This window comes from Stenella coeruleoalba (genome assembly GCF_951394435.1).
Source record: "Stenella coeruleoalba genome assembly, chromosome: 3".
Taxonomy (NCBI): domain Eukaryota; kingdom Metazoa; phylum Chordata; class Mammalia; order Artiodactyla; family Delphinidae; genus Stenella; species Stenella coeruleoalba.
Genome location: NC_137148.1, coordinates 720,378 through 740,927, shown reverse-complemented (window position 1 = coordinate 740,927; position 20,550 = coordinate 720,378). Strand labels below are relative to the sequence as shown.

At 61.0% G+C, this 20,550-nt stretch overlaps 1 protein-coding gene across 2 annotated transcripts in view; it reads left to right on the top strand.

Moving 5' to 3' along the window:
• Positions 1-1,028: 1,028 nt before the first annotated feature.
• SLC9A3 (solute carrier family 9 member A3) overlaps positions 1,029-20,550 on the top strand; it is a gene marked incomplete at its 3' end in the record, with an annotated part of 37,418 nt that continues 17,896 nt past the window's right edge. For both annotated transcript variants that reach the window (XM_079917384.1, XM_079917383.1), the window contains exon 1: positions 1,029-2,027. In XM_079917384.1, coding sequence (XP_079773510.1) covers positions 1,814-2,027 — 214 coding nt within the window. In that variant the 5' untranslated portion in view covers positions 1,029-1,813. The remainder of the gene's footprint in view (positions 2,028-20,550) is intronic.

The following is a 20,550-nucleotide window of genomic DNA, read 5'->3' as shown; positions in this document are numbered from 1 at the left end:
TCCTCGAAGGGCACCCAGTGAGCACTGAACCCCCGGCAGCACCTGCCCAAATGGTCTCCCAGTTCCCCCCACACACACTCAGAGCTCAGCCGCCCACTGAAGCAGGATGCGAACCCGCTCTCTCTCCACTGCGCCACTGGTGGCCGCTTCCCATCAGCAAGAAACCGGGGAGAAAACCCGAGGGACAGGCATACTGCTCAGGTCTCCTGGGACTCCGACATAGACTCAGATACTAGAAGATGCACCCGCCCGCGTCCCCACCCACCTGCCCACCAACCCATCTGTCTTCTGTCCATCCAACCAGTGTGTCCTGGGTGCTCTGTGGGTCAGGCAGTGTGTCAGGAACTGGAGAGGCAGCCAGGAGTCTCACGCGCTTTATGGAGCCCCTCATTCAGGGAACCATCTCCCCACGGGGAGGGCAGGCCTGGCTGGAAGCCTGGAGGAGGGAGCCCGCGTGTCACAACTGTGAGATGCGATCAGCTGTGGTGGGAGGAGAAGGCAACACCTCAGGGAAGGAGACCCAGAAAGGGTCTCCAAGGAGGTCAGGGAGGGAGCGAGTCCTTTCCTCTAAATAGGAGGGTCCCCAGACGGCCGACAGGGCAGGTGAAGGGGGCGGGAGGGAGGCTCTGAGCAGCTGCGTGATGGGCACAGGTGCTGAGAAGAGGCCAGGTTTCTTCTGGGTTCTGAAGGTGCGGCGGACAGGTACGCCGGGGGATCGGAGCAGGGCGCCTGCCTCCTAGGCCTGGGGCAGAAACCCTGGGAGAGGGTATGCCCGGTCGGTACTGAGGCTGCAGGGCGGGCCTGGGAGGAAATGAGGGCTGTGCTGGCCTCATCCAGGGCCCAGGTGAGCCATCCAGCTGACAGCACCAGCCAGAGCAGGTGGAGGGCTGGACGGGGAGCCGGGGTCAAGCCCCGGGGAGGAAGGGCCGGGGGTCCCCCTGCTGGAGGTCTTGGGGGGTGCGGGGGGGGGGCTGGGCTCCCGGGTCGGAGGGGAGGGGCCCCTCATGCAACGCACAGGGGCAGCCCTGGATGGGGGAGGGCAGAGGGACTTGGTTTCTCCCTCACCAAGGTGCAGTGGGGAGGCCCTGGTTTCTGACAAGTTGTTGACCCTGTCAGGAACTGCAGGCTCCAGGCGGAGACACAGCAGGGGCCTTAAGGCCTGGCCCCTTCTGACCGCAGGCCTCTAGTGGGTTCGGTGCAGCCCCAGGACCCCGCCTTTAGGGACGAGGAGCGCCTCCGGGTGAATGTGCCCACAGCGGCCCCAGGCAACTCAGGACTGGAGCCAAGGGGTGCCCGAGGCACCGACGCCCACACCCGGCAGCTGAGACCGCAGGGACCCCGGCGCTGCCCTCCGCCCCCAAGGGAGGCGGTCGCCCGGGCCTGCGCCCTCCAGCCCCGGGCGCCAGAGAGGGCGGGACGCAGAGCGCGCGGGGCGGGGAGGGGGCAGGCCGGCGTGGGTAGAAAATGAGGCTCCCGGGGCGCGGGGGTGGGAGGCGAGGTCTGGCGGCCTGGCGGGCGTGCGCCGCACGCCGGCGGGCGGGCCGAGAGCAGGCGACTCCGGCTGCGCTCTCGTGTGCGCGGCGAGGGCGGGAAGGCTCCGCCCCGGGGAGGGAGGGGGCGCCGGATTAAAGGCCACCCAGGCGGGCGGGGACCAGGACAGCAGCCCTCACCCAGAGCGCACTCAGCTCCGCGCCGCCCAGCGCGAGTCCCGCCGGCCCCGCTGGTCCGGCGGCCCCGGCGCGGCACGTCCCGCAGAGCGCAGCAGGGCTCTCGCGACCAGAGCATCTGGACAGGGCGCTGAGCGGTGGCGGCGATGTCAGGGAGCGGGGCCCCGGGCCCCGGATGGGGGCTGCTGCTGGCGCTGCTGGCGCTGGGCGAGCTGCCGCGGGCGCAGGGCGTCGAGGAGATGCCTGGCGGCGCGCACGGGGAGAGCCAGGGCTTCCAGGTGGTCACCTTCAAATGGCACCACGTCCAGGACCCGTACATCATCGCGCTCTGGATCCTCGTGGCCAGTTTGGCCAAGATCGGTAAGCCGGCCCGGGCTCCGTCGGCGCGCCGCGGCTTCCCCCCCCCCCACCCGCTGGGTCTGCGGGTCCCTTCCTGCGCCCCCGGCGGACAGAGCCGGCTGCCTGCGCCGCCTTCTTCACGCGCTCCGCCGGGTCCGCGGTCTTCCCTGTGGAAGGGGCGCGTCCAAGGTCGGTTGCCCGGCGGTCCCGTCGGGGAGCGTCGCGGCCAGCCCCGGGGATTCGGCCCTTGGGTCGCTCAGGGCGAGGCTCGGGGACTGCGAGCCTGGCCGGGCCCGGAGTGGCAGTGCTCGTGGCCGAGGGCTACCCGGTCCCGGCCGGGCGGGCGCAGCCTCCTGAGTCCCCGCGTCCCCGGGTCTCCGCGGTCGGGACTCCCTCTGCCCCATCCAGGCCAGCAGACGTCGCGGACTGCTCCGCGCTGGGGCTCCCGCAGCCAGGTTTTCTGTCCGTCGGGCTTGTCGGGGCTGTTAGTGCAGGAGAGAGGGAATGTCCTTGCCTTCAAGCGCCGGAGCACTCCGTCCCCAGTGCAGAAAGAAAAATGGTGTCACCAAGATGAAAGCCGGTACCGTCCTATTTATAGGAGCAAGTTTTCCACTGACGGTGTTTCTCTCTTCAAAATCCTGGTCTGTCAGATTTCTCTCCTCCTGACTGGCTCCACTGAGCCAGCAAAGTGGGAACTGCAGGTAACTCCCGGGCAAGGTGACAGGAAGGTCAGCTTTCTTAAGAGCCTCTGAGGACCAAAGTTTCAGCGTGTTGATCAACACCAGGAAGGGTCTTCCGTGAGGTGGCGGAGATGTGAGGGCAGGTGTAATTAGTAGGTGGAGCAGGGGAAACCCTGTGAGGGGGTCTGAGGACTCCCCCCTCACCACAGAGCAGCCGGACGGGGATGGGTCCGCAGAGGTTTTGGAATGGGGAGGGGCCGGGGGTGCTGGCCTCCTCAGCGGGGCCAGGAGGGGCAGGCTCTGGGGAGAGGCGGTCAGAGGACTTTGGACCTGGCTTTGGGGGTTCCTGGTGTTCCTTGGCGGCTGGTTACGGCTCGTTTCTCCTTCAGCCCTGCCTGCCCTGTGTCCTGCTGTGCCAGCGACCTCCCTTTAAGTCTCTCGTTTTGTTCTGTTTCTTTCAAAGCTCTCCGGCCCCTCTGCCTCCCCCTTTTTCCTCCGGTGTGTGTTTAGTTCCTCGGCCCTGCCTGCCCGGTCCCTGTGCCCAAGCCGCCCTCCACTCCTTGGCTTTTTTGTGGGGGATTGTGATGTCAGGAGTGAAATGTCGGCTCCGAGAGGCGGTCTCACGTGCTGTGTCTCCTCTGGGTGTCTCTGCCGCAGGGGACTTGCCGACACTGGCCACTTTCTACTGGCCACTTACGGGGCAGGTCCAGCCTCACCCTGGGGCTCTAGGAGCAGCACCCCGTCCTGAGGCTCCCCTGGGAGCTGACCGGTTTCTGGGGCAGAGCGGGGGTCTCCTCCTCAACCCCCTTCTCTCTTCTGTGAAACCACAGATATGTGCAGGGTGGACCCATGACACTCCGGGGGTCCCCACCTGGGACCTGGAGCCCCCCTGTCGTGTAGAGCGAACGTGTCCTTCCTTTGCAAGCCCAGCCCCAGGTCCTGCACCTGGAGGTCCAGTGTCTGTCACTCACCCAGGAAGAGCCTGCCCCGAGGTCTCCTGAGCGCTCAGCTCCTCCAGGGGACCTTGGGGGGGGCGGGGCCCCCTGCTCCCACCAGCTCCGCCTCTCGTGGGCGGGGCGGGCCCAGAATGTGTTTGTCTGTGGTCGCTTTAGTAGCTCCGCCTCCCCTGGGGCTGCTGGCCCCATCCGAGGGGTAGGGGGGCCAGCTTGGGTAGAGGCTCGGTGGGGGGCTGTAAGGGAACACGAACAGGACCCCGGAGAGAAGACCCATGGGGCCGGCCTAGCTGCCCTGGGCCAGGCCTGGCCCCGACGCTGCCCACGCTGTCCTGCACTTGGAGGGTCCTGCTGTGACGGCAGAGGGTCTCGCCCGTGAACAGGCTGCACAGAGGGACTCCGTTCTCCCATCTTAGAAAGCAAGCTGGGACCCTCCCCAGGCCCAGCCCCCTCCCAGCCATGCCCCTGTCCTCTGGAACCCACTGCACTGACCCTGCCCAGGTCCCCAAGGCTCTCCGGGTGGCTCAGCATGGGCTTCACGTGACCCTGCCTCTAGCCCAGCAGGTGTCTCTGCACAGACATCTCCCCCCCCCACCCCCCCGCACCTGCCGGAGAAGAGGAACAGGGGTGGCTGCGGAGCTCACAGACACCGAGGCCCCAGGTCCCTATTCGCAGACGCATTTGGGCCTGCCGGGTCCCTACCTGCTGTCGCATCTTTAGGAAATGCAGAAGGGGATGAAGCCAGGGAGGGAGCTGGCCCACAGCTCCCGGCTGGGCCCGCAGGGCCGAGGCTGAGGACCCTCCTGCACTGGGGAGCGTCTGCCCCTGGGTGTGTGGGAAAGCCCGGGCCTCGGGTGGGACGCGTGCTCCCCAGGGGGCCTCGAGTCTGCAGCCACTCACACCAGGGTCAGTCTGGGCCTTGGACCAGGTTGGACTCCCTCTCCCTCAGCCTGTCCCACCTCCTCTGGCCTCCTCTGGGACCAACGTCTAGTGGGCTGGGTGGGCGCGTTTCGGGCGTGCGGGATGGCGAAGCTGTGGCAGCGGTGGGCGGGGCCCACCTGGGGGTGGGGTCCAGGCGGCTTCGGGGGGCAGCCTGGAGGTGGCGGGTGACCGGGATAGGTGCTCCTGGAGGCCGCCAGGGAGACCCCGTGTGTCGTGGTCTGGCGCCGAGCCGGTGGGTTGAGGGCTCCGCTCACTCCTGGCCGGAGCTGCTGGGAGCGGTGATTCGGCTTCTGAGCTGCGGAGCCAGAGGGGCAGGCGGAACTCGCCGTCTCTGCTGTTTCTCCTCTCCCTCTCCGTCTCCTCTCTCTCTAAGTTGCCCCCCCCAGAGCCCACCCCCAAGGAGGCAGGGGGCTGCCCCCACACCGCGGCAGGAACACTTCGGGAAGAGCCCGGAGCCCGTGGGTCCCCCCGGACCCAGAGAAGGAAGCAGCTGGGGTGGGTGGCGCTGGCCCAGGCGTGCCCAGCGGCCGTGGTCCTCTGAGATCCTCGGCCTCTCCCCCATGGCCCCCGGGGTTTTGTGAGTGCTTCTGTTCCGTGCTTGGTCACCCCCTCCCTCTTCACCCAGTCTTGGAGGAAGAGACCCCGGCGGGGGGCGGGGTGTGTCTTTCCTGACCAGCAGAAGCCGGACGTGGTCCCCCGGGCACCCTGGGGAGTAGCCAGGGCCTTTAGGGTCACACGTGCGACCCTGTCTGCACACTTTACCCGCTCTGCCCCTCGAGACTGCAGCACCTTGGCTCCTGGAGACGCAGGTCCCTCTTCCCACCTGTGCTCCAGCTGGAGCTCAGCCTTGGGGCCACGCTCTGTTCGGCTGCACGTGTCAGCAGCTGCCTTATCAGGTCAGACTCTGCTCTCCAGGCCCCTAGACCCCGATGCCCGTCACTTGCAAAGCGCCTTCACTGTGGCTTCTCCTCTGGTCCAGCCCCAGCCCTTGCCAGGGGAGGGGCACAGCCCCCGGGTGCTGGGACACCCATGGCTTCTGTCCAGAGCACCTGCCACGTCGGTGGATTTCTCTGAAGTTCAGCCTTCGGGCGCTGGGTGTCTGCCCTGGGTTGTGCTCCCAGGCTGTCGGGGAGTGGTGGACAATATTTACCTCCTTGGGTTGACACCAGAAGCTTGTGGTTTTCGCTCCACGTGCTCTGGTCCTAAGACCAGAACCCCCATCGCTGCACCCAACCCCTGTCCCTCTTTCCTGTGGGCTCCCCGGCGCCCTCCACCATGCTCTCCTCCCTGTTCCCACCAAATTTCCCTTACACCGCAGCGTGAGCAGCAGGAGTCTTCGGTGGACCCCATCCTCCCAGGAGTAGACGAATCAGTGGGCCCTAGTGGACCCCAAGCCTGGCAGGACAGATGGAGTCAAGACCCATCATCCAAGGTCTCGGAACCAAGACCTCTCCCAAGAGTGTCTATGGGAGGGACATTCTGTGCTGAAAGTGTAAAGTCTCATTTGTCAGGAACTGCCCGTGGGAGAATTAGCCACGGGCTGTCAAACAGTCCCCTGCATTTGGAGCTAAGGTACCTTTGTGGAGTATCCTGAGGAAGAGGGGCAAAGGTTGGGAAGTGCTGATAGCCCCAGTCCTGCTTGCTTGGCAGAAGGAACTCTCCAGGGATTTTCCCATCCAGCCCACTCCCGCGGTCCAGGAGAATCACAGCAGTGTTCCCAAGACTGCAAGTCCCAAAGGTCGCTGACACCTGCCGCTGGGCTCTCCCAGTCCGGTGCCTCATCGGCCTCACGTTTATTTCTTCCCAGCGTCTGAGTCCCTTTTGACAGCAAGTTTTCCCAGGAGCGCGTGGCAGAGTGGGGCAGGGGGCTCAGTGTGCGGTGGGCCAGGTCAGGGCTGGTGGTCCCGGGCTCCCTCCACGCCTCCTGCCTTCCCTCTGAGAAGGGACTCCTCCAGCCCTCTCTGTGCTGGAGCCCAGAGTGGGTGGTGACCTCCCTGGGCGGAGGTGGGCACAGTGGGGCCCCGTCCCCTGCACCAGGAAACCTTGGAGGCGCCTGGGCGCTTTCCTGGCGTGAGGTCCGCTCCACTGGGGTGGCCTTGTGCCCAACCCCCGCCTGCACCTTCGCTCCCAGCCAGCCCCCGGCCTCCTTCCTGACCTTGCTCGGTGTCTCCTGCCCCTTCACCATCCCTTCTTCATACTGTGAAGTCTGTCTCCTCCATCTGCCCAGGGCAGGGGGAAGAGGGGTGTTGGCGGGACCCACCACCTTGCCTGCAGAGGCTGTCCCCACCCAGCCCTGCCTACAGAGCCCATCAGACTGGGGGAGTTGAGCTCCAGGGGCCTGTGGACCGGGTGGGGATGGGGAGGCACAGTATTAGTGGGGGGCGGGGATGGGTAGGGGACTGGCGGGGTGGCAGAGGCCCAGGGAGCGCCGGGCACGGGAGCAGCAAGTCCCCGTGGGTGCGAGGCTGTGGCCCTGCCGGCTTCCCTGGGTTCTAGCTGAAGCCCGGCCGCTACCCCCGTCCCCCCTGCGGCCAGGCCAGGAGCCCCCCCCACCAGCATCTCTCCCCCCTCCTCTTCTGAGCTCAGAACCCTCCAGCCCACTGGGGTCTTGAGGTCGCCCCCTCAACACTGGGGTCTGGGCTCAACCAGGTCAGCTCTGCAGAGGCGGGGGCTGCGTCTGTTCGTTCCCGCGTGTCCCCAGCGCCTGAAGGCCGGCCTGCCCCGGCAGCGCTCCTGCAGGTGTGTGTGCAGACGCGTGTGCTCGGCCGGACGCGCGCTGGACGGGTGGCTGGACAGGCGTGTGAGCGGGTGAGGGAGCGGACACTCCACGGTGGTGTGAGCTTCGTCCAGACCCTCGAGACGCTAAGCTCCTTAGCCAGATTCTCGACCGGAATTGCCACCCAGGCACACCCGGTGACCGCCGCAGGCCGAGGGCAAGGCCGCATCAGCTTGGAGCACCGTGGGCTGTAGGTCTGAGGCGGGGAGCGCTCGCCCGCGCGAGGCCCGGCCTGAAGCAGCTCCCTGACGAGCTGAGTCGGTCAGTTCACACCCAGTCCTGCCTCCTGGAGCAAGACAGGGCAGAACAGGCCCGCGGGTCCGCTCGCAGGCCGCAGACAGACGCCCGCACGCCCTCTGGGCGGAGCCTGGACTCGGGCCCCAGCCGCGCGGCGTCCCCGGCCCGGGCGGCATCTGGGCTCGAGCGTGTGGTTTGTTCTATTCGTGCGGCCGCAAGGCTTGATTTTTAGCGGCCACGGCTCTGAGCGCTGGTTTAACGTTCATCTTACAAACCTTAATGCTGCCACGTGTCAGGCACTGCTGCAGGCCACGAGGACACGGCTTCCCACGAAACAGACCCAGACCTCCCTCGGGGTGTGTCACACCCCCCGGAGCAGGCGAGTTCAGCCGCAGGGTGCATGCGTCGAGTCCTGGCGGAACAGGGAAAGAAGGGAATAGCGCAGGTGGGGAGGAACGAGCCCTGAGGGTTAGGAGGACGTTTCCAGGGTCCAGACGGCCCTGCAGAGGCCCTGAGGTGGCCGTATGGGGGCATGTTTGCGGGGCAGCTGAGGAAGCCCCCCAGGAGAGGGGTGGCAGGTGAGGGGCCAGCGGGTCCACCAGCCACACGCGTCCCAGCGAAGTGGGGCCTTGGAGGCTTCTGGGCCGAGCACCCTTGACCCCTCTGGGAGGGACAGGACCCCAAGGGAGAGATGAGGGTGGGTCGGACCCATCACCCCCTGAGCTGAGCTGCCCCGCCCCGTGGTGGTGTGTAATGTTTGCACAGTCCCTCTGATTTTGTAAGATTCTCCCCATAAGCATGTTCAGGACAGGCAAGCCGGAAAAATGGTGCGTACCTGCTCGAGGATTGGAAGGGCGAGCCAGGTCTGCCTTCCGGAGACTCTGAACGAGGTGCCTGAGCACTAAGGGCCCAGCCAGGCCGCGCTGCTCCAGCCTCTGCGCCCCCAGCGTCCCAGGACAGGGAGGGGCCTGGTGCTGCCTCGCCTCTGCCAGGCCTGACCCGCCCGTAGGGCCAGGGCTGAGGTCCCACTGCAAGGCACTGGGCAGCACCTTGAGGTCAGGGGGTCTTTCCTTGGCGCTGGCCGCACCTCAGGTCCACATCTGTGAGCTGAGCGTTCGCTCATCGGTTCTAGAATGAATGGAGAGGCCCCAGGGTTTGCTGGACACCGGGGTTCAGAGTCCAGGCTGAGGGCTCAGGTGGTGGCCAGGGTGCGGGCTTCCCCTCTGCGGGGCAGTCGATCGAGATGGGCTGCAAAGGGAGGGGCCGGCAGAGCAAGAAGGGCTGGCGGAGGCAGGGCCGGGCGGAGACGCCAGCCCCGGGGCCCCAGCGCTGGCGGGTGGGAAGGTGTCAGGGCCGCTCCAGCTGCGGTGGGGGGTGGTCAGGGCCGGACGGTGGAGAGGTGGGACAGGCTGGAGGCTGTGGACGCGGGGGGGTGTTGAGCTGAGTCATCCCAGGCCCCCGGTTGAACCCTCTGCTTCCTGCACAGACGTGGCCCTGGCGGGGTGGCCAGCTGTCGGCTCTGCAGGGCGTCCTGTGAGCCTGGACCTCCCGCCTCCAGGGCCGGGGGCAGACCAGGGTCCTCTAGGGCCCACCCTGTGCTCGCGGAGGAGGCCGCGGGCTGGAGGGCGAGGGCCAGGCTCCGTTTCCTCCTGGGTATATCAGGAAGCCTCCGATGAGTTCACCACCTGCTTAGCTCTCTTGCCAAAGTCCAACTGGTTTTGAGTTCTCAGCTGGGAAAGGCCCAACATAAAAGCTGGAAGCGGCTGCTTCTCACAGCTCTTGGAACCACACAGAGGGTGGGAACCAGCAGCTCACGGGGCTCTGTTTCTGCTCAGGTGTAGCGGGCCCTAGACGCGGGGGCACAGCGAACACGGGCCTGCAGCCCCCCAGCCTGCTTTCCTCGGAACGTGGCCCGCACGCGCTGGGTGCTCGCTGTGGACCCATCGAGGCAGGGCCGCCCAGAGGCCTTCGCGCCTGCATGTGTGTGCTGGTGCCCGTGGGTTGAGGGTGTCACCTGTGGCACTAAGATCTAGTCCCCAGATGCTGGGGGCCTGAGGACCTGAGGTCCCCTCACGTGCCTCTGGGTCACCCTCTCCCTAGCAGGGTCTGTGAGGAGTGGGTGAGACAGGCCTGGGGCTCTGGTCGTGCTCACGTTGTCCTCACCCCACACAGCCAGCGGGAGCACACGGGGCCGTGAGGAGACCCCCGGGCCCCACTCCAGCAGGAGAAGCTGGGCTCCCAGGGGCGTGCTGGGAAGAGCCTGCCGGTGGGGGAGGAGGCTTGGCCCCCCGAGAGCTGTATCCTGGGGTCACAGAGGCCTTTCTGCTGCAGAAGCCGCCAGGCACCCCCAGGGCAGGGCCCCAGAGCAGGCCTGGGGGCGGCGGTGGGAGGGGTACGGCCTCCCTCCTGCTACTTTGCTCAGGCCATTTCGGAGGCCAGGCTCTCCGGGAGGCAGTGTCACCCCCACGCAGCACCTGCAGTAACTCAGTAACCGAGCAGAACGTGCGAGGGTACCTCCACGTGTCATTGCTAACCCTAACCCTAACCCTTCCACATCCTGAGGCAGCAAAACCTTCATCCTCCTCCTTCAGCTGCCAATCCGGACGGAGACCCGCTGCCCTGTAGCCTGGGGTGGGCGTGTCGCCGGCTTCAGACTCTCATCAGCTTCTGGGAAGCCTGGCGAGACCCCCGGTCCTCAGTCCGGTTCAGTCTCCTGGGGGTCGTCGGCCCAAACATCTCGAATCAGAGCTTCTGGGGTGAGGCAGGGACCAGGCCCAAGCTTGTGGGTCTCCAGGGCGGGCAGCAGGCGGAAGCAGATGGTCGCTGTCCTGAGCAGACGCCACCCGGCTAGGCTCCTGGAGGCCGCCTGCAACCTCACAGAATTTGAGGACTCCCCAGGGCCCCCCACACTCTTGCACCTGCCTGGTCTGCTACTGCATCTAAGAGGACTTGTGATGGCCTTGCTAAGGGCAAGCTGCTGTCCCCTCTGACACCTCAGCCTCCTCAGCAGGGACACGGCCAGGTTCAGCATCTCCCTCAGGCGCAGACTTAAACAGGTGCTGGCGGACATTCTGTGAACACTGCACCTGCACAGCTCCCGGCCTTAACAAGAGGTCAACGAACGATAGTTGAATGAAAACGAAAATGCCAAGACACTCACACAATAACTACAGACACTAAGTCGGAGGTGGACGGTGGGAGCCAGGACCTCGTGGCACCAGCAAGGGCAGGGGCCAGTGTCCTTTAATGCCGGGGAAGGAGGGGACTGGGCAGTCCCGCCCCACACACACCTGTTGCCTGCAGCCTCCCGGTTCCCACCTGTCCTGGGATGGGAATGATTTTGTGGACTCGGCAAGGTGCTGGCTTTTACCCAGTGAGTTCCCAGCTGGAGAGGGTGTTGCATGGAGCTGGCCAGGAGTGACCTCTCTGTGACCTGGTGTCGGCCCCAGGCAGGTGCACCTCAAACCCCGGCTGTTAGGTGACCCTTTCGGTGCTGGGGTCTCCAGTACAGTGTCGCTAGGATTTGGGGGGGGGGCCATGTGACCGCCATTTAGCAATATAATTAGCGAACAGAGCAGGGCTCAGGGGTGAGTGTGTGAGGTGGGGCCTGTGGGCACACACCCACGTGCAGGCTGTGAGGGTCCAGCCGTCCCCCGCTCATTCCCCCCAACCCCATACAGCCTACCTTCCTGGGGACAGACTACAAAAGGAGGGCAGTATTAAGCTTCTGAGAAGGCCCTGGATGGAGAATGCGGCGTCTGTTGTCAAAATCCTTTACTCATTAACTGGCTAGGACCAAGAACGTTCCAATGTCAAGGGCGCCCTCAGCCCCAAGCCCTGTGCACGGCCTGCCTCGGGGGTCTGAGGGGGGCACATCCTGGCCCAGCACCCCCTCTGCCTTCCGCCAGGGCGCCCCAGGGAGGCCTGGCAGATGCAGGGTGAGCACACGTGGCCGGCTGCCCAGGGGCGAGGACAGGCTCCTTTCGCCAGACCGGGGGGACAGTCCAACCCGACTGCCCCCCTGGGCCCATGCTCTGGGACCCTCTTCCCAACATGCCCATCCCCCCGGCCTCTTCCAGCTGGTGCGGGGGGCAGAGACCAGGGGAATTTGTCTCTGCAGCCCCCGCAGACCCCCACCTGGCCCTCAAGGGCACCCAGGGAACTGGCACGCGAGCAGCAGCTCCGGCGGGCTTTCCATTTACAATCCTGGTTTGCTCACGATCTGGAGAGATTCCTTTCAGTGTTAATGAGCTGAACATGTCTGGAAGGCAGGTGGAGTGAGCGCCCTCCCGAGCCACCAGCTGCAAGTCACTGCCGTCCTGAGCCGAGCTCGTGGCCCGTGGCCACGGGATCTCGGGGGAGGGGGGCCCGAGGCGGCCAAGAGAGGAGCGGGAAGGAGACCGGCTGCCCGGACGGCCTGTCCTCAGAGAAGGCCTGGCCCCAGCCCCGCGCCCGCGGTGGCCGCCTCTGAGCGCGTGGGACCACCGCATCCCCGCCCACCCCCGCCTGCAGGAGCCCCGGGGCCCGCACTTAGCTCTTCTCAGCCTAATCCACGCAGGCCCCACGGCCTGACTGCGGGAAGTTAAAGTTAAACGAGACAGATCGTCCGCTGTCCGGGAGCAAGGTCCTCCGCTTCGCAGCCGTGCACTCACCTGCACCTCTTCCCGGCAGCCTGGCCTGGGCCTACCCACCGGGGGGCCCCCGGGGTGTGCGCAGGGGCGGGTCGCAGGGCTCGCAGCCTCGGCTCTCGCCTCCCGTGGAGCCCCCGGGCTCCGAGGACCCTACATCGGGTGGTCGTCGGGGCCCCTCCTTCGGAGCAGGGAGAGGCCCAAAGGGGGGAGGAGAGGACGCTGGTCCTGGCGGCGAGGCCGCGGCGCCCCGGGCGGGAATTTCCCCCCCCCCCCCCCGGGGAGGTCCTCTCACCCCGAGTCGCGCGTGAAGGGAGCTCCCGGATCTCGGCGAAGCGCCTTGCGCCGCAGACTCGAAGGTCTGAGACTGCCACGCACCAGGGCTGACCGGCGCTGGACCGCGGGTCCGGCACGTTGCTGGCTTTGCCGTCGTCGCCGGGGCCGCCAGAGCTGGTGTCTGAAGCTGGTGCCGTCCCTGCTCGCGCACACCCACGCTCGCGCACGCCTACCTCACCCCCTGCCCTCCTTGGCGCCCCGCCGCACACCCCTCAGTGGGCAGGCCCCCTCCCGGGCTGGCGTCCCGGGTTCCGGACCTCACTCTGCTCGTCCGTGGGACCCCTCCCTGTGGATGGCAACAACACCCTTTGCAGTAAAAAGTGGGGCTTTTGTTTGTAAAAGTTCTGGGGGAGCCTTCCCGTCGTGTTGGCGCAGTAGAATCAGGACGGATGGTTGACGCTGGCGGGAAGATGCAGGCTGACGGCACCGGGTTCTCCCTCTGGGTGACAAGCGGGCGTGTTGCCCAGCCCGCCCGGCCCGCCTTCTCGTACTCAGTGTGTCACCTCCATCCCTGGCCTGGCCTCCTGAGGCCACATCCCAGCGCTAGGCCCACCTGCCAGAGGAGCACCCACCATGGCTGCAGAGATGCTGGCTTTTAAAAATTAGTACACGGAATATTTTTAGTTGTAAATTTACAGGATCGTTGAGCAGAGAGTCCAGAGAGTTCCCTGCACTCCCACCCCTATTCCCCCCCCACGCACACAGGTTCCCTATTGTCAACACTTTGCACTGACACGGATCATTGGTTTCAATAGATGAACCAATATCAATACGTTATTGTTAACTGAAGTCCAAGGTTTACATTAAATTTCCATCAGTGTCATACAGTCTATGAGTGTGGACAACTGTCTAATGACGTGTATCTACTTTTTTATTTATTTCTATTTTGTGGAATCTTAGTTCCCCAGCCAGGGGTCGAACCTGGGCCCCTTGCATTGGAAGCGCGGAGTCTTAACCACCTGACTGCCAGGGAAGTCCCAGCCACTGAGGCTTTTGCTGTCTCCATGGTCTTGCCTTTTCCCGGAATATCCTAGAGTTGGAATCCTACAGGATGCAGCCTTTCAGATGGCTTCCTTCACTCAGTCACATGCGTCTCATGTCCCCCCACGTCTTTTCATGGCCTGATGGCTCTCTTCTTTTTGGTGCAGAATATGCCACTGTCTGGACGGACCACAGTTTATCCATTTCCCTGCTGAAGGACACCTTAGCTGCTTCCAGGTTTTGACAATGATGAATACAGTCGCTATAACCATCTGTGTGCAGGGCTTTGTGTGGACATAAGGTTTTAGCTCATTTGTGTAAATACCAAGGAGCACAATTGCTGGATCACGTGGTAAGAGTGTGTTGAGTTTGTAAGAAACTATTACGCTGTCCTCCAGAGCGGCGACGCCCTTCTGCATCCCCACTGGGGTTCCTGGAGCTCCACGTCGTCACCAGCAGTCGGTGTGGTCAGTGCCTGGACTTTAATGATTGTGGAGGATGAGCAGTGGTGCTGTTTCCGTGTGTGTTTCCAACAGCGCGTGGTGTGAGTGCCTCTTCGCGTCCTAACTTCCATCTGCACTTCCTCTTTGGTAAGGTATCGTTTAGACTTGGGGCCCATTTTTCAGTTGGGTTGTTTTCTGATTGAGTTTTAAGAGTTGTTTGTATATTTTGGATACAAATCCTTTATCAGATGTGTGTTTTGCAAATACTTCATGCCTGTCTATGACTTTTCTCATTCCCTTAGCTTTCACAGACACTTCATTAATTTTAAGGAACCCCAACTCATCAGTTCTTTCTTTCATAGATCATACTTTTGGTGTTGGGTCTACAAACTCATCTCCAGACCTGAGGTCATCTAGGTTTCTCCCGTCTTATCCTCTGGGAGTTTCAGAGTTTTGTAGTTTCATTTTAGGTCCCTGATCCATTTTGAGTTGATTTTGTGAAGGGTGTGAGGTCTCGATTCATCTTCTGTGTGGACATCACTTGTCCCAGCACCATCTGTCGAAGAGACTGTCTCTGCTCCGTTGCGTTGTGTTTGCTCCCTTGTCAAAGGTCAGTGACCACATTTATAGGGTCTGTTTCTGGGCTCTGTTCTGTCCGTTGATCTATACGTCTTTTCCGTCCCCGACACCGCAGTCTCGGTTACTGTAGCTTCACAGTAAGTCCTGGAGTCGGGTGGCGTCCGTCCGCCAACTCGGTCCTTCTCCTTCAATGTTGCCTTGGCTGTTCTGGGTCTTTTCCCTCCTCTCCATGTTAATTTGAGAATCAATTTCTTGATATTCACTTACAATAACTTGCTGGGATTTTTTATTGGGGCTGCATTGTATCTGTGGATTACGTTGGGAACTGATATCTTGACCATATTGAGTCTTCCTCTCCATGAATGTAGACTCTCTCTCCATTTATTTAAATCTTCTTCGGTTTCTTTCATCCAAGTTTAGAAGTTCTCCTCATACAGGCCCAGCACATATTTTGTTAGATTTATACCTAAGCGTGGGTTCTTTTGGTGCTGATGTAAACGGTATTGTGTACTGAATTTCAAATTCCATACATTCAGTGCTAGTTTATAGGAAGCAATTGACAATCTATATCCTTCAGGCTTGCTATCATCACTTACTAGTTCCAGGAGTTTCCTCTGGATTCTTTGGGGTTTTCTACTCAGATAATCATGTCACCTGGGAACACAGCATCTGCCCTGCGGCCCCGCCCCCAGCAAGGCCAGTGTGCTCGCCCTGTGGCTCCTGGCTTTGCTGCCATGTGTTGGGCATTTCAAGCTATCTTGGCCGGGACCAGACATGAGGTGGGCGAGGCGGGAAGGAGCTGTGATGTGAGCTTCCCAGATGTGGGGAACCTGCCCCCACCCACGTGTTGCTCCCTGAGTTCTGACGTTCCCACCAAGGTTTCAGTGTCATACACTGCTATGACGACACGAGACGTAGCCTGGAATAGCACGGATCGCTGTTCCATTTCCTGCACAACCGTTGGTTTTATCTAAAGTTAATTATTGTCTGGGGTCGGTGGTGCTATTTTCTATGTACTTAGTGACTCCCTGCCCCAGACCCCTGCGGGCTGCTGCCCCCGACACCAGGTCCCTGGGCTTCCCTCTGCCAGACACAGCGCCGGCCCTCCCGTCACTCTGCCCTCCACGGGGCACCCCGCCTGGCATCCCATGCCTTCTGTCTTGGGGAGCCCCTCTTTGGTGGACTCATTCTCCATCAAATGTGACTTTCCCCCCTTCCTCTGGGGACTGGCTGTGCAGGGGAGGGTGACATCGACCGTCCTGAGCAGACTGATGACCTACTGGATTCATGCTGGGGACCCCCGCCCCTCTCCCCTCCCTCCTCCCCCCTCCTCTCCCCAGTAATGATGTGCTTTGAGGCAGATCTCATTTCATCTGTCGAGCTTGGTCCCTGGAAGCACAAGCCTTTCATCCGGAGACGTTTGTGGCTGCTTCGTCCATGTCTCTCCCTCTGTCCCTCTTCTAGCTCCTTCTGAGAGAACCTGTGTCGTCCTCTTTCTACTCTTGAATGTCCTCTCCTGCGTTGGTGTCTCTATCTTTTTCCTCTGTCTTCTGAGAGATCCTTTAACTTCAGCTTCCAACACCTCTGTTGAGTTTTGTTGGGTTTTTTAATTTTTTTTTTTTCTTGGCTGTCAGGTCTTAGTTGCGGACGCGGGATCTTCGTTGCGCCACGCAGGCTCTTCGTTGCAGCCCGCAGGCTTCTCTGTAGTTGTGACGCGCAGGCTCCAGAGTGCGTGGGCTCCGTAGTTTGCAGCACGTGGGCTCTAGTTGAGGCGCACAGGCTCATTAGTTATGGCACACGGGCTTAGCTGCCCCGTGGCATGTGGGATCTCAGTTCCCCGACCAGGGATAGAACTCGCGTCCCCTGCCTTGGAAGGCGGATTCTTTACCGCTGGACCAGCAGGGAGGTCCGTCCGTTGAGTTTTTAGTTTCTGCTCCCGTATTTTCTCATATAAACAGGAGTTCGTAAATCACTGACTGCACCCTTTGGCCTAGGATGCAACTCCTTTTCCTGGTGTGGACCTGCCTCTCCCGGCAGTGTTTCCTCACTTGCCCTGCTTTACATAACTCGGCCGCTGGTTTTCAAGCCCAAGACCTCCCACGCCCCACCCCCAGGGGGGCTGATCAGGCTGGGTCCGCGCACATGGGGGCCGACCTCACGGTGCCCAGCAGGGAGCGCAGGGGCTGCAGGGGTGGGGAGGCCAGGATGCCAGCGTCTTCAGACCGCCCCCCTTCCTGCTGGCCTGGCCAAAACTCTAAAAATAAAGAAAATAAATGACACCACTGCCCTTTTGTTTCCACCGGGCTTGCAGGAATCTGATTTTCATCTTTACGACAGCCCAGAAAGGTCTAGACTGTCATCTTATGATAAGGGAACCAAGTCTGAAAGGAATAAAATAATAACTTGCTGGTGACCAGCAACACAGGTCCCTCAGAACGGAAGGCCCTCGAATGTGCAGAAACCCTGTCTCTTGACCCCCCGACAGGTGCTGTTCCTCTGGGTGGCCCCAGCATGGGGTGGGGGGCAGCTCCTGCCCTTGGTCCTGACCCCCCTGCACGCCTTTGGGCCAAACGATGGGAACCTGGGGGTGCAAAGCAGTCCCAGTGAGGGTGTTGGCTGTGCCGCTCGCCCCCAGGGACGGTTTACATAGCTCAGTCCAGCTTTTCTCAAGACCCGGTGCCCGTGCAGGGTCCCCTGATGGTCTCCCCGCCTCGGGAGCCCTTTGCCCCCTGCAGCACGGTGTCCATATCAGAAGTCAATAGTCCCATCACTTCCTGCTGCTCTGGGTCTGGGCAGTGGCCTGTGACAAAGTCCTGGCTTCGGGGCCAGCGCTGGGAGCGCCCTGATAGCAGGGGCTGCGGTGATCCGGCAGCCACGTGAATGGCAGACGTGGTTTATGACCCCTTGGGACATTGCCCACACACTTTATCTGCACAAAAGACATCCTCAGAGAAAATTTTTCACACGAAGGTATAAAGGTCAGCGAGATGTAACGTTGCTCCTCTGCAGGAAATCTGTTCCCAGATTCCCCGAAGCCACGCCAGAGTGGGGCATCCTGCATCCTGGCCCCGGTGGACTTCAGTGAATTGGATCACTGCAGTCAGCCTCCAAACCTCCAGCCAGCCAGCAGCTCCACCGAGGTCAAGACTTTTCTCGCCCACCATGGCTCCCTGTGATGTAACTAACTTTACGTTCTTAAATCCTAGAACTTTGAAGAATGCCTTTTCTGGTTTGTTTAGCCTCCAGGGCCAGCAGCCTCCAGCTTCCTCCTTCTGTGAAAGCAGAGTCACCGAGCACATGCCATCCTGGGGCCCTTCTTACACCTCCCGCAGAGAAAGGGAGTTTGTGTGGTCCCCGCGCCGGCATCTGTGTGATTCTGCTTTGGAAACCTTACCTCTACCTGCCTTTGCTGTTTTCGCTGCTGTGCCCGTCGCAGCTCAAGTTCAATGACTTCTTCTGTGCAGTCAGGTCTCAGTGACCTGATTAGCAGCTACCTGCAGCAGTCACGCCCTGTGTGTCATTACACTGACGCCGTCAGCGTGAACCATCTGCCTTGGCTCTGCCGTGGTGATCTGCTTGGGCCCGGCTCTCCTCTTCTGAGAGCCTGGCCCCAGACCCCACCCAGCTCACCCCGAAGTCCAGGCGCCCACTTCACCTCTAACCTGCAGTTTTAGGCCCTTCCCGCACCCAAACGTACCTGCCCTGGACCCTCAGCTTCACTTGAAGACAGAGAAATAGAAATCATCTAATCTGAAGTAGTTCTCAAGTCTATAAATTGATACCTTTCATCAAATTGGGGACGTTTTTGGTCATTACTTCTTCAGATTGTTTTCTACTCCATTGCCCTCTCCTCTCCTTCTAGGACTCCAATTTCTTCTGATATTGTCCCACAGGCCACGGAGGCTCTGTTTACTTTTTATCTTTCTTTGTTCTTCAGATTGGATCATGTCTACTGCCACCCCTATCTGCTGTGAAGCCTATCCACTGACTTTTTTATTTCGGTGATTGAATTCTTCAATTCTAGAATTCCAGCTTGGTTCTTTTAGATATCTTCTATTTCAAGGGCCAGCAGACCACGCCCAGGGCTGGCTACCAGTTTTTGTAAATAAAGTTTTATTGGAACCCAGTGGTGTTCATCTGTTTGTGTATGTTATGACTGTTCTGTGCTATAGTGGCAGAGCTGAGTAACTGAAAAACAGCATGCGTAGCCCACAAGCCTAAACAATTTACTATGTGGCTCTTTTAGAAGAAAATTGCCAAATCCTGCTGTATTCCACTGCTGAGATTTACTGCTGTTAATTCATTACAAGCATATTCTCCTTTACATTCTCGAGCATGGTTCTAATAGCGGTTTTTACGTCCTTGTCTGCTAATTCCAACATCTGGATCATCTTGAGGTCTCCACTGATTTATGGATCCCATTTTCCCGTTTCTTCATATGTCTAGTAATTTTGGTTTGTTTCCAGGACACTATGACTGATACATTGTAGAGACTCTGTATTCTGTTACGTTCCTCCGGAGAGCATTGATTTTTGTGGTGGGTGTTGTTGCCGCACTGTGGTTTTGCCAGGACTGGACCGAAACTCCAGATGTGTCTCCCTGTGGTGACAGCAGCTGAAACCTCTGAATTTTTAGCTTCTGCTAGCAGCTCAGGACCTGCCTCTCTTGTGTGTAATTCAAGGACCAGCCAGAGATTTCAAGAGTTCGTGCACAGAATTTGGGGTTTGGCCTCTCAGGCTCTTTCCTTTCTGGGATTTCCCCCCTCTCTTTTCAGCTCCTGTGGTTGCCCTGACCTCTAGCCTCTGATTTTTCAATCCAGTCAGACTGTAGGTTTCTATTTGAGTTTTAGCTGCTCTGCATGGCCCCAGCTGGGACCTGCCCTCTGAGAAAAAGCCATAAAAAAACAAGGAAAAGTGTAGAGCCCATCTGGCGTCTGCTTCATTTACTCTCTCTTCAGTGTTGTGTTTGTTGTGGGTATTTTTTCCAGAGCTCATGGTCATTACCCAGAGGACAGTTGGCTGGACAACTATGGACAGTGGGTCCATTGCTGGGACAATGGGAGCTACTCCACTGGTGCCCACCCATGAGGTGTGATTGTCATGAATTCTTCTCCCAAGTCTTTAAGTCAGAGCCAATCATGAAATCATAAGAAAGAAAAGCTTAAAATGTGTGCTTCCTCGTATGTGGAGCACTTAGGAGCGGGCTGACACAGAAGAAGGATGGAAAAGCCCCTTGGGGAGAAGGGCACCGTGGGTGGAGCGGGGCTGGCGGCTGCAGACCCGGCTGGCGCTGGGGCCAGGCCACTCACTCATGGCTTCACTTGACAGCACTCGTTAATTATTATCATTAATGTATATAATTATATGTGACGTCACCAGTCACACCTGCTGTGTGGTTGCTGCCTGCCCTGCAGGGGATGGCATCTGGGTGGATGTCTCTGAGCACAGGACGGGGGTCCTCGGGCCAGTGCCTGCCCTGGGAGGGGCTTCGGGGACTCCACGGCGTGACCGTAGAGCGTGCTGGAGAGTCAGCGCTGGGAACTGCGTGTGTGTCTGTGTCCCTGTGTGTGTCTGTGTGTCTCTGTGTCCCTGTGTCTTGTGTCCCTGTGTGTGTCACTGCGTGGGTGTGTCTGTGTGTCTTTGCCCCTGAGCGTGTGACATTTCAGGTCCCACCCGGACCGCTCGTCCCCCCGAGCGGGGGGCTCCCCTGTGCGTCCCAGTGGCTTCCCATCCTGCTGCTGGAAGCGTCTCGCCGTTCATCGCGTTACTTTGAAGCAGAGCTGGACTGACCGAGGCTCGTATGTGTTAAAGTAAAACCAAGGGATTTACTGCGCCGCTGCATCGCGTGGACTCAGCTGAATCCGGCCGAGCAGTCCCTGGGGGCGGTGGCCACAGAGGGCCTGACCCTGGGCCCCGGGCTCCCGGCCGCGTTCTCAGGGGCGTGAGGGCCATTGGCAGCGACCTTCCGGTGCCCGCCCTGCCCAGGGCCC